We start from the raw sequence: 13,145 nt of genomic DNA on the forward strand, positions 1-13,145 counted from the left end.
GGGAAAGTTTCTGCCATCAAACTCAACACTTCTAAACAAGCTAAGGTGAGACCCAGTGCAGTTCTTTGTGTTTGTGGTGAAACGAAAGATGTCTTATAGGATGTTTAATTAAAGGATACAATTTTATCTACTGTATTTCTTGGGGAACTGATTTCGTCCCCATGTAGTACATACAGTTGACTGTTTTAGCTGGATACAGTAACAGATCGGATTCTATGCATTCACTGTAACAGTTTGCCCATTGTCTATTGTAGCACTCCCTCATCCATCTGCACGGCTCATTTAAACAAAGCGTTCTTTAATGGTAGAATACTAGGAAAGAAACTTCGTCTATTTATTCATTGCGTGAGTAAAATGGTAAACACAGAAATGTCACCAAGGTCTCAGGGTCCTATTCTTTTCCTGGCCTCTGCATAGGAAAAGAACTCACAGGTCTAGGAATATTTTCTCTCGGGGTTGGTGTAACTTGTGAATGGACTCTCAAGGGCATCTCCTGACTTGTGCTTTGCCTTGTAGGTCCACAAACGTCCTGCCACTTATTGTTGGAGAAGCAGGGTTCGGGTTCAGGTTATCCTAGTAGAGAGCTCCAGTCTGGCATTGAGACAGAGCAGACTAGCTTCTCCCTGTTCTCCTCCAAGGCTACTAGGTTAGAATTAAGGGATTTGTCTCTCACTGACTTATTTCTGTATTGGATCCTGGCACAAAGGAAGAGATCTAACTATTATTCACTAAATTATTTTAACAAACAGAGAGTATTCTGATTTGACATGTTAACTCATTGAAGTTATCATTTGATTTCACACACATATGCATACACACACATATACACATAAACACATGTACATACATAGATAGATATCTATATTTATTTATTTTTAGAAGGATCTTGCTGTGTTGCTCTGGTGGGCCTTGAGCTTGTGATCCTCTGGCCACATCTCCTGAGTAGCAGGGACTGTAGGCATGCACCGTGCACCTTACCCCAATATTTTTATGATCCAAAGCCACTATTGAAACTATACAGGGTATGAACCTAATTTATCTTTGTCCCAAAGGGGATGTAAGGGTCCAGAGATCGTTCTAACTGATGGAGACGGAGAAAAGACAAAGACAATGCAAATGTAAAAGAGGCTTTTATTCTTTTTCCAGCTAGCTGGGGTCCGAGTTTGCCCATCGCAGTGGGCCTTAACAAGGACCCCCGTACCTGAGATAAAGGAGTCTTTTATAGTTCAGGATTGGGAACCAGCAGTTAGCGTAATGGCTATGTCGCTGGACTCCCACGTAGTCGACCGCGGTTCGTGTCCCGGACCCGGTGGCTTACAACTCACGCCGGGCGCGTGTGCGTGCGTGCCCAAGATCCCGAGAGGAGAATGGAGGAGAAGGGATTGCGGCGTGACCATCCCCCCTGGGGGGTGATTTCTCGCTTTCTGTCTCTATGTCTCTCTCTGTCTGTCTGGCGAGCGCACGCGCCCTACAGTAAAAATCTCTCCAAAAAAAAAAAAAGGAGTCTTTTATAGTTCAGGATTTTCCGTAGAATGTAACACACACAAAGGAGGGGGGGGTATGAGAAGCAAGGGTCCAGCCGTCACCACCTGCTCAGGTCTAGATAAGGGCTCTCAGCTAAGGGTCTGGATGACCTTGTCTTGGAGGTGCTGGACCCTCCCATTTTCCACTTATCTGAGAGTTCCCAGACTCCTGGTTTCCGTCCTTGAGGCCCTAACAAAGTGGGCTCTGTCCTTGAAGACTTAACAGGGTAGCAATTAAGCTAACTCGCCCCAGCATTCCCTGACATGGCGGTGATTGTGCTAACTTGGCCTAACAAAACAAAAACCCTTTTCTTCTGGAGCCCAGACAGTAGCACAGTAGCAAAGTGTGAAGTCTCTTTGAGGAAGACCTAAGTGGGAACGTTGCCAGTTCACATCCGCAGACCTCCTTGAGTATCCCAGGCACGTGTAGGCCCATGATCTGGGGCTGGCTGACTTTGGTAGGTGTATCATAGTGTCAGGAAGTCAGGGGGTACTGTGTATCTGTCTCTCTTACTCTTGGAGTAAATAAATAGGCTTTAAAGGGAAAAACAAAACAAAAACCCAAGTCTTAAAGAGTTCTGGGTGTCAGCAGGTAAATGGTGGTTAAGGCGCTGGACACTCCCACATGGCCAACTACAGTTCAAGTCTGGGACCTGGTTGCTTGCTTTCTCACTTTGCCTCTTTCTCTCTCTGGTCAAATCAAAATAAATAAATGAATAAGTAAAATAAAATAATTCCTTTTTTAAAAAAGGTACTGGGGACCAGCAGTTAGCATAATGGATATGTCACTGAACTCCCATGTAGTCAACTGCAGTTCGAGTCTGAGACCCAGTGGCTTAAACTCACGCCGGGCACATGTGTGTGTGTGCCCAAGATTTTGAGAGGAGAAGGGATTGCGTTGTAGCCATCCCCCCTGGAAGGTGATTTCTCACTTTCTGCCTCTCTCTGTCTTTCTGGCGAGTGCACACATTCTGTAGCAAAAACCTCTCAGAAAAATAAAGGTACTATTCCACTGTCATGTACCAAAGTATTTTACAAAATTTCATTAAGTTAGTGAAACTTTGCTATCCTCACAGGTAACTTAAATTTGGTCTAATCAAAGTTTTATTTTCATTTAAAAGAAGAAGAGGAGGAGATTATGTGTAATGTTACAATGAAATAAACTTCATTTCCTTCTCACATCCCTTTTAGGCAGCGGCTGCCTTCGTGATGTTTCCTGTCCAGACAATAACAACAGTTGACTCCTGCGTTGTCCAGTTAGATTACCTGGATGGAAGACTGCTTGTATCCTCACTTACTCGGTCCTTCTTGTGTGACACTGAGAGGTAGACCAGCTAACCTTGAGTTACCAGAAATACAGCATTTTGGAACTGGGACTTGGAAATGATCCAGCCTAAGCTCCTAATCAATTATACGGATATTAATGAGGAACTAGTTGTGTGCAGGCTGGCACTAGAGAGTAGAGAGGAGGAAGGAGAAGCTAAGACAGTCCAGTGGGTGATTAAGACAGGATCCAGTGAACCCGACCATGAGGCTTGATCTAAGTGCCAGGAGACAAGGCCACAGGTCTGCTTCACTGTGGGGAACGAAGATCTCTGTGATTGAGTTTGGTGGTGTTTTTTTTTTCCCCCCAAAGAGTGCACATACTTGTCAGAGAGGAGAGTTAGAAAGAGAAGGAGAGGGAGAGAGCACCCCTCAATGGGATATGGTCATGCCCCAATCCCTTCTCCATTTCCCCATCCTGTTGGGATTTTGAGCAGGAGTGTGAGGTGATTTACTTCCTGTCATAGAAATAGCTAATGGCACGGTGGTGAGCGCCATGCAGCAGGAGCTGGATCGCACACGGCCAACAGCAGTTTAAATTCTGACCCCGTTGCTAAAAAACACTGAGCACATGTGTGTCCCTAAATCCTAAGAGGGAAAAGTGGGGGAGAAAGGCTTGTGGCATGACAGTCCCCCATGGGGGTGCTTTCTTGCCACCTCTCCCCTCCCCCTTAAGCACACATGCATCCGGTCTAGCAAATCAAAACAGTCAGAACAAAACAGTGTAAAGAATGTAAAGATCGCAGTGTGACCATGCCCCATTGGAAGGTTTTCTGTTTCTCTCTGGCAAATGTACACAACTATGACAGCTAAAAAAAAGGAGGGGAGGGAGAGAAATAGCTAATGGCAAATCAGAGCCAGAGACCAATCCTGGCCTTTCTGTTCCTTTGTTCTTTTTGTTTTGTTTTGTTTTGTTTTTTTTTTTGGAGAGGTTTTTGCTATAGGGTGCGTGTGCTCGCCAGACAGACAGAGAGAGATAGAGAGACAGAAAGCAAGAAATCACCCCCCAGGGGGGATGGTCACGCTGCAATCCCTTCTCCTCTATTCTCCGCTTGGGATCTTGGGCACGCACGCACACGCGCCTGGCATGAGTTCTAAGCCACTGGGTCCGGGACGTGAACCGCGGCCGACTACGTGAGAGTCTAGCGACATAGCCATTACGCTAACTGCTGGTTCCCAAGATTTTGGGGTTTTTTTGAGAGGTTTTTGCTATAGGGCGTGTGCATTCGCCAGAAAGACAGAGACAGAAAGTGAGAAATCACCTCCCAGGGGGAACGACCACACCACAGTCTCTTCTCCATTCTCCTCTCGGGATCTTGGGCACACACGCACACATGCCCAGTGTGAATTTAAGCCACCAGCTCCAGGACTCGAACCACAGTCGACTACATGGGAGTCCAGTGACATAGCCATTACACCAACTGCTGGTCCCTCCTTTGTTTTTTTAAGAATTATTTTGTTTAACTTTAGTTATTACTGTTAGTTTTTAAATTTGACCAGAGAGAGACAGAGAGAGGGAGGAAAAAATGAGAAAGCAAGCTGCCAGGTCCGGGACTCAAACTGCAGTTGGCCATGTGGAAGTCCAGTGCCTTTAACCACCACACCACCTCCCAGCCCCCTATTCCGTTGTTCTTTCCAGAGTATTGTTAAAGTGAATGAGGGAGAGGGCATTGTGGTGGGGTTATTGTGGTCACACTGATTTGACGTGCCATCATGTTTTACTTTTTTTAAGTAAACGTGCTTTTTCTTCCTTTCTGTGTGTTAGAGAAAAGTTTTGGAAAATTGGGAATAAGGAAAGAGATGGAGAATATGGAGCTTGTTTCTTCCCTGGAAGATGCTCTGGGGGCCAGCAACCTCTGATATATTGTGCTCGCCCCGGCTCTAGGATGTGGGAAGTGAACTTTGATGGGGAAGTTCTAAGTACACATCAATTTAAGAAACTCCTCTCCTTGCCGCCTCTCCCTGTGATTTCTCTAAGGTAATGAATCGTAGGACTGGTTAGACTCATTTGAGGAAGTTATATGGGGGCAGGAGGGGTTGAGTGAAACTCTTTGATTTCCTGTGTGTGTTAAAGATTTGAATATCCATTTTAAGAATGAAGTAATCTTTATGAGACGAGTTAAGGAGTGAAGTGGAAATCTTTATTAGAAGAGTCAGAGAAACCAAACAAAAATCTTTGATCAATTGTCCTTCCTAGAATGAAATGAATTGAATAAAGGTTAATGTGGTTAGACTCTTGAGTTTGCTTTAGAGGCAAGTATTTTCATATTGCCAAAAGTGTAATTTTATGTTGTGATTAAATCGTTAAGAGATGTGTTTGCTTCCTAGATCAGAGCCTCAGTATGATCATACAGTTGGAGCCTCCCAGTCTTTGTCTTTCCCCAAACTCTTGCATCTTAGGTACGTTTCTTCCATTGGTAATTTTTTTAAAAGTGCACACTTAACTTTTTCTTTTCATTTCTTTTCAGAGGCTGTTTGTTTTTCAAGGGGGCTTCTGCATTAAATTATTTTTAGACAGTTAAGAGATGACTATGTTCCATGAAGTGTTTTGTACATAAGAGGAACAAAAAAATTCTAGAAATGTGCTTCCCTTTCCAAACCAACTGGCATTTATAATTGTCAGTGAACTTGTGACAGAGCTAAGAGCAATAGGTACTTGTTTCGTTAAAACCTCCCCTACCAGGTGGGATGCGATAATGAAAGCAAGTTTCAGAATGCAGTCTGGCATGCAGATATTTGATTATTAGCAAATAGGCACAGAGCGTTATAGAACTCATTCTTGTAAGCTTGGAGAAACTGGAGCTCTCTGCCCTTTAGATACTGTGAAAAGTATCTTGTATGAAAGACCTGCTTGAGGCAGATTCAGCTGTGTTCTAATAGTAGGGTTCAGCCAGCCTGCTAGTTGGGTTAGGTATAGAATCCACTATTAAGTGGCAGCACAGAGTACCACTCTAAAGGGTGTCAACTGTGGGGTTTGCCAATTCTTGTACCTTCTGCAAGGGTAGGGGTGCCAGTGTATGATTTCCAGACAATCTATGTGTCTAGAACTCACTTCTTCTGTCAAACAGTATGCTTTTTGCTAATTAGTGTCCTCTAAACTAATTAACATGATTGCTGATGGGATCAGAGATTCCAGTGTGGCCATCCTCCCCCTTTGGGGAATGATTTCTTTTTTTTTTTTTTTTAGATTTTTAAAAAATTTTATTTGTTATTATTATTATTTTATCAGAGAGAGAAAGGGAAAGTGAGAAAGCAAGCCCCCAAGTATGGGACTCAAACCGCAGTCGGCCATGTAGAAGTACAGCACATTAACCGCCACACCGCTTGTCGGCCCTAAGGAGGATGATTTTTTACTTTCTCTTTCTTTTTGCCCTATAGCAAAACTAAAAAACAAAAACAAAAAACAAAAAGCAAAACTTCCCAAACCCTAATTTATGTGTTTATGTTGCACTATTTACTCTGAAGTATTTAAATGTCAATTATAGACAATAAACTTTTTTCTTTTTTGGAGAGATTTTTGCTACAGGGCGCGTGCGCTTGCCAGAGAAACAGAGAGAGACAGAGAGACAGAAAGCGAGAAATCAACCCCCAGGGGGGATGGCCATGCCGCAGTCTCTTCTCCTCCATTCTCTTGGGATCTTGGGCATGCACTCACATGCACCCAGCATGAGTTTAAGCCACTGGGCCCAAGACTTGAACTATGGTCGACTACATGGGAGTTCGGCGACACAGCCATGATGCTAACTGCTGGTCCTGACAATAAACTTTTTTTAAGAGAGATTTTTGCTATAGGGAATGTACACTCACTGGAGAGACAGAGAGAGAGAAAAGTCATCTCCTGAGGTGGTGGCCGTGCTGCAGTCCCTTCCCCTCCACTCTCCTCTTGGCATGTTGGACATGCTTGCACACATACCCGGCGTGAGTTTTAAGCCACTGGGTCTGGGACTCGAACTGTGTTCAACTACATGGGAGTCCCGTGATGTGATCATTAAGCCATCCACTGGTCCCCGATAATAAACTCTTGAATAACTCCATAATTTACCCTGGGAGTTTTAGGACAAAGGCAGCTGCTCATTTGTCCATAGTTAGGTAAACCTCATTGAAAATGCTCCCTCCTTTGGCACTCATCCTTTATGGCATTTGTCAGAGTTTGTAATCCCATATTCATACAGTATTTGCGGCCGTCTTAGCCCTCAACGGTAAGCTCTGTGAAGGCATTATGTGTGTTTTGTCCACTATTGTATTTTCAGTGCTTTGCCCAGTACCTGACATGTGACAGACACTTTGAGACTTTTTTTTTTAAGTTTATTTATTTATAACAGGGTATAGAAGAGAGGCATAAAAGAGAGATTGAAAGAGAGAGACACCTTCAATAAGGCCTTGTCACGCTATGAACACCCTTCCCTAGTCCTCTGGCTTGTCAGGATCATGGGCACACACGCACATGCCTGGTGTTTTCAGGCCATCCTGTGTACCCAAACCTGTAGTTGGCCATGTGGCTTGTCACACTGTAGTTCAGTTTGCTACTGACTGTGCCACCATGGCTGGCTCTTTGTTTTTGCTTTTAATTTAACAGAGGCCACATGTGTTAGCCAGAGGGAGAGGGAGACAAAGCACCCGTTATGGAGCATGGTCACACTGTAATCCCTTCTTCATGACTTTAGGCACCCACGCAACCTGGTGTGTTTCTCAAGCCACCAAGTCTCGAACTCGAACCTTGCAGTCAACCGTGTGTGGGATCCAGCCACCTTAACCACCATACCACAGGTGGCCTAGCTGGACCTTTTAAACACAGTTTCTTTATTTACATTATGTTGCTAGACTGGCCTTGAACTCACAATCTTCCTGCTCCCTTCAAGTAGCTGGGATTGCAGTTGTACACCACCATGTCCAGAGATAGATGCTTTATAGATATTTGTGGTGATACATGAGATGTGGGGAAGTCTTACCTAAGAGTGTTTCTTCCCTTCCTCCCTTTCTCTCCTTCTTCCTTGTTTCCTTTTAATGAGAGAGGAGAGAAAAAGAGTGGGGGAAAGAGAGACACACACTCACTCTCACACACACACACACACACACACACACACACACACAGAGGTTATTTTTATTTTTTTCTTCTCTTTTTTTTTGAGAGTTTTTTGCTATAAGGTGCATGCATTCACTAGAAAGACAGAGACAGAGAGACAGAAAGTGAGATATCCCCCCCAAGTGGGAATGGCCACCCCACAATCCCTTCTCCTCCATTCTCCTCTAGGGATCTTGGGCACACACGCACACGTGCCCAGCATGAGTTTAAGCCACTGGATCCGGGACTCAAACCGCAGTCGACTACATGGGAATCCAGCAACATAGCCATTACGCCAACTTCTGGTCCCAGATTGGTTTTTTGACAGAGTCAAACAATCCACCGTCCCAGCCTCCCAGTTAGCTAGATTTATAGGAGCACGCCACTACCCTTGGCCTGTGGGAGGCTGCTCCTGGAACTAAGCCTGGACCTTTCATGTGGCTTGTGCAGGGGGACCTTATTGCCCATGCCACTGTGACTAGGCCCAAGAATACATTTTCTAATAAGTAAACCACGGTATGCTTGGCTCCCCTGATACTTGTTCCTTTAAGTTTAGCTATTTAAAACTCTTGCTATAGTCCCTGACCGTGACAAACAAAACCTTTCAAGACTGGGTTCTGCCTACTCCTCTGCTGAAGCAACCATTAATGCCACTTTGAAACGTTTTCCGCCGCCTCCAGCAGGCTTAGATTAGTTGCTTGCTCTGTGTACGTGTGTCAGACCTCACTCATCCCTCACCCTCATCATCTTGTATTGTGAGTACCCATCCCAGCACCGGAGCGCCAGTTCCCTTGCCATGGACACAGTGTTCGGCCCGTGGAAGGCTCTCAGTCAATAGCTAGTTCAGCAAAGACGGTTCTGAGAGACACAGGTAGTTATGCGGGAGGCTTCTCTTTGTTCCTGTTTATCTCCTTTCTCTCCCGTTTTCACACGTTTTCCTGTCACCACCCTCAAATCCCACAAGGGACATTTTCATATTCTTTGTTTCCTTCTAGGTACATTGGCGTCACTTAGTGAATAGGCTGTGTCCTGTTCATTGTGTGTTTGTGTATGAGCGAAGGGATCGGGGAATGAGGAGTGTATGAACTACAGGTGTCTGCTCTTATCTGAGTGTTCCCCATTCAGTCTGGGTTACGATTCCTAAGGAACTTTCCAAGTGGAACATCAGATTCAATATCAAAATCATTATCCTGTATCTCTTTACTGGCCCCTTTTTTCGTCTCTGGTTCTTGAAGACAGCCGTCCCCATTTTTTTTTTTCCCTTCCTTCGTTGAGGCAGAGCAATAGGCACCACAAGGTGTGCACACTGCGATCCACCCCAGACTGCTGGTCTGGGTCACTGGCATCCCGGTGCATGCCCAGTGTGTTCAGGGAGATCACGTCCCTGGATCGCTCCCGTGTGAATCCAGTTGTACTGCCACTGCGCCACCACCTGGCCCACCAATTTCACCTACATTGGACTAGGATTCCGAGCATTTCTTTTTATTTTATTTATTTTTTTGAGAGGTTTTTGCTATAGGGCGCGGGCGCTCGCCAGACAGAGAGACAGAGAGATAGAAAGCGAGAAATCACCCCGCAGGGGGGATGGCCACGCCGCAATCCCTTCTCCTCCATTCTCCTCTTGGGATCTTGGGCACGCACGCATGCACGCACACATACCCAGCCTGAGTTTAACCCACAGGGTCCGGGACTCGAACTGTGGTTGACTACGTGGGAATCCAGTGACATAGCCATTACGCTAACTGCTGGTCCCCCGAGCATTTCTTCCATCTTTCAGACAAAGATTACTTTCCCATAGCAGCAGTGAGCTGGTATTTCATACTGACAAAATGTTTGCCATTTGTATCACACAGTTTATGTTAAATATCACTTCGTTTCACAGCCACATGGAACCATTTTTATTGGGCTATCCGAAAAGTCATGACGTACTTTTCTATGTCTTTCTATACAAAAATGTGTCATGACTTTTCTGGAAACCCAGTACTCTTGGTAACAACAACAAAAAAAATGGTTCCTGGTTGTTGCTTTTTTGTTGTTGTTGGAGAGAGACAGAGAGGGAAAGTGATAAACCCACCCCCCCCCCACCCCAGGAGGGATAACCACTCCACATTCCCTTCTCTTCCATTGTCCTCTCGGGATTTGGGGAAGACACACACATACACCCTGCATGATTTTTAAGCCACCAGGTCCAGGACTCAAACTGCAGTTGGCAGTGTGAAGTCCAGCTCCTTAACCTCATGCCCCTACTGGCCTAGGTCCCTGTTCTAAAGATTATAATTTGTTGGGAGATATACTTATTTTCATAAAAAGTTTAAGAACAGTAAAAAAGAGACTTGTGACAGTGTAGTCATGATTAAGCACCATATCGTGGGATTGATAAATAGTTTCAGTGCAAGAGGAGGAGCACTTGCTGAGGAGGAGGGTTTCTTAAGACTTCTGCCGATCCCTTAGAGGTGGCTAACATGAGGATGTTGTAAGTTGAGGAATGTCCTGAGCAGGGGTGAGGAGAGGAGATGACCAGTGACATGCAGTACCTAGCATCCTTGAGAGAGTAAGGGAGACATGAGATGCACACATATCTGTATGAGCAGATGAGTGTAGAAAGGGGCTAGCGGAGATGGAGAGACCAGAAGAATGGAGAGGGAGGTGGAGAGCTGTAAAGTGCAGTGTCCCAGAGTCCAGGGAGGAAGGAGCAGTCAGCAGGACTGGCCTCTGCTCAGGGGTCAACAAAATGATAAATGAAATAGAATTATTGGGTCTCGAAGTTAGAAAATCTGTGACTTTTTGAGGACTCAGTTAAGTGGAATAATCAGGATTCCAGTTAACAGTGAGGGGGCTGGTGAGGATAAATGAGGGAAGAAGTAGGTTCTGAGAAGTGTAGAGGAAAAGGTCCATATTTTAGAGCTAGATAATTCTCCGTGTACATTTTGACTTCTACCTCATGCTGAATGACTTGGGGCGTGTTGTTTCATCTCTCTGGACCTCAGTTTCTTTTTCTTTCTTTCTTTCTCTCTCTTTCTTTCTCTCTTTCTCTCTCTCTCTTTCTCTCTCTCTCTCTCTCTCTCTCTCTCTCTCTCTCTCTCTCTCTCTCTCTCTCCCTCCTTCCCTCCCTCCCTCCCTCCCTCTCTCTCTCTCTCTCTCTTTCTCTTTCTTTCTTTCTTTCTTTCTTTCTTTCTTTCTTTCTTTCTTTCTTTCTTTTTAATAAGGATAACACATCTATCCCAATGGACGGCTCCTGAGTTCGATAATCTAGGTAGAGCCCGTAATAAAGCTCTGGCACATAATTAACCCGGAGTTTACAACCTTTTTTGGCCCACACATCACTAAGAAAGGCAAAACATTATTATTCCTAAAAGTGGCCCCACTAGGGGCCAGTAGGTGATGTGGTTAAGGTGCTGGACGCCCACATGGTCATCTGTGGTTCAAGTCCTGGGTCTGGCTGCTTGCTTTCTCTGTCTCTCTCTCTCTCTCCCTCTTTCTCTCTCTCCTTGTCTATGCCTCTCTGGTGAGTGCATATGCCCTAAAACAAATTAAAATGATAACAATGTTAATAAATTAAATAAATTCTTAAAGAAAAAAAAAAGTGGCCTCACCAGAGCAGTAATTGGTGGTTAAGATGTTAACCTTTTTTTTGAATATGCTCCTGTCATGTCAAATATATAAAGTTTAACTGCTTTAACCAACACCAGGTAAGTCATCCCTATGCTTTGCTTTCTCTAGACACCAGCCTTTGCTTTCTCTAGAAGATACTTGGTATCTGTGTTTGAATTGTTCCAATTTGGCATCATTTATGCTTGTTTTTTGGTGGGCTGTTGATAACAATAAGGAGGTGGAAAGACTTACTGAACAATGCGTCATGTTTTTTTGGATGGCTGAGGGTTACAATTTGTTTCAGTAGCTAATGTGAGAATTTCAGTTGAGGGAATGGTGTGGAGAGTTGCTCTCACAGCTTGGATTCTTGACTTATTTTATTTTCTCTTGCAGTGAGCATTGTGTGTTGACTTGGACAGAAAGAGGAATTTATATTTTCATTCCTCAGAATGTTCAAGTTCTTCTTTGGAGTGAAGTCAAAGGTAATTATATTTTATCTTCCTTATATAATCTTTCATCTCATGCTAATGTAAAAGGTTTAATTATTGCAGGAAGATCCTCTTTATGGAAGAAGAAGTCGAAAAACAGAGTGAGGTGACATTTCTTTTAAAGGTTAAAAATCGTAGCTGTTTCCCTTGTAAGGTACTTCCTAAACGTACATTTTATTCATCTACTTTTTCATGGGTATTTTTAAAATACAGTTTTTACTTACTATTAAATATTTATTATGACTGCTGAAGAACAGATGGGTTTACTCCCCCTGTGTTTGCCCTAAATCTTTATTCCTACTAAAAGTCTTCCTTTGACTCTCGTTTTGTGTCCTAAGAGTTAGGACTGAGAAAACCCTTGGGCGAACAGCAGCAATTGAGTGTGACTGAAACTGAGAAAATCAGTCTTCTTTTTTTTTTTTTGGTTAAGACGAGAAATGTGGGAAATCTAAGTTTTTTAGCATTGTTGTTGAATAGAGAAGATATGTGAACCCTTTTGGGTCTTTCTCCAATTTGTGAAAACAAAAGTGTATCCATTATTTGCTGGTCTGATCAATGATTAATTGCGAATTAAGTTCCTTAAAACTTAAGTCCCTTGAAAACTTTTTTTTTTGCTGGTCTGATCAATGATTAATTGTGGATTAAGTTCCTTAAAACTTAAGTCCCTTGAAAACTTTTTTTTTTTTAGCTCTTTCAAGTTGTTCTGCCAAGACAAGATGTTTTCTCATGAACCTTTACTGATTTGCACACTTTGTTAAAATCCACTCATTCAGCTTCACATCGTAACTGTCAGGAATGGTATAGTCTGGTGTAAAGTAGGGACCAGCAGATGGCATAATGGTCACGTCACTATACTCCCATGTAGTTGACCATGGTTCAAGTCCCAGACCTAGTGACTTGAAACACGCTGGGCACATGATCATGCATGCCCAAAATCCCAAGACGAGAATGGAGGAAAAGGGATTGTGGTGTGGCCAACGCCCCTGTGCCCCCCACCCCCACCCCGGGGAGTAATTTCTCTTTTTTCTGTCTCCCCGGCAAGCACACGCACCCTACAGCAAAAAAATCTCTCTTAAAAAAAAAAAAAAGATTACCCTCTTTTGAAGTTCTACTTCCTTCTCACAGAAAATGATATTTTTTTGTGTTTCGTTTTTTAGA

The 13,145-nt window shown here is 43.8% G+C and overlaps 1 protein-coding gene across 1 annotated transcript in view; it reads left to right on the forward strand.

Moving 5' to 3' along the window:
- The window catches only part of HPS5 (HPS5 biogenesis of lysosomal organelles complex 2 subunit 2), a gene marked incomplete in the record, with an annotated part of 51,114 nt that overhangs the window by 13,100 nt on the left and 24,869 nt on the right, over positions 1 to 13,145 (forward strand). Inside the window, 5 exon segments of the mRNA XM_014584557.2 lie at positions 1 to 45; positions 2,715 to 2,848; positions 4,612 to 4,824; positions 5,175 to 5,246; positions 11,893 to 11,981. Of these exon segments, the coding sequence (XP_014440043.1) occupies positions 1 to 45; positions 2,715 to 2,848; positions 4,612 to 4,824; positions 5,175 to 5,246; positions 11,893 to 11,981 (553 nt within the window).

Source organism: Tupaia chinensis, unplaced genomic scaffold, assembly GCF_000334495.1.
Source record: "Tupaia chinensis unplaced genomic scaffold, TupChi_1.0 Scaffold000077_1, whole genome shotgun sequence".
Taxonomy (NCBI): Eukaryota; Metazoa; Chordata; class Mammalia; order Scandentia; family Tupaiidae; genus Tupaia; species Tupaia belangeri.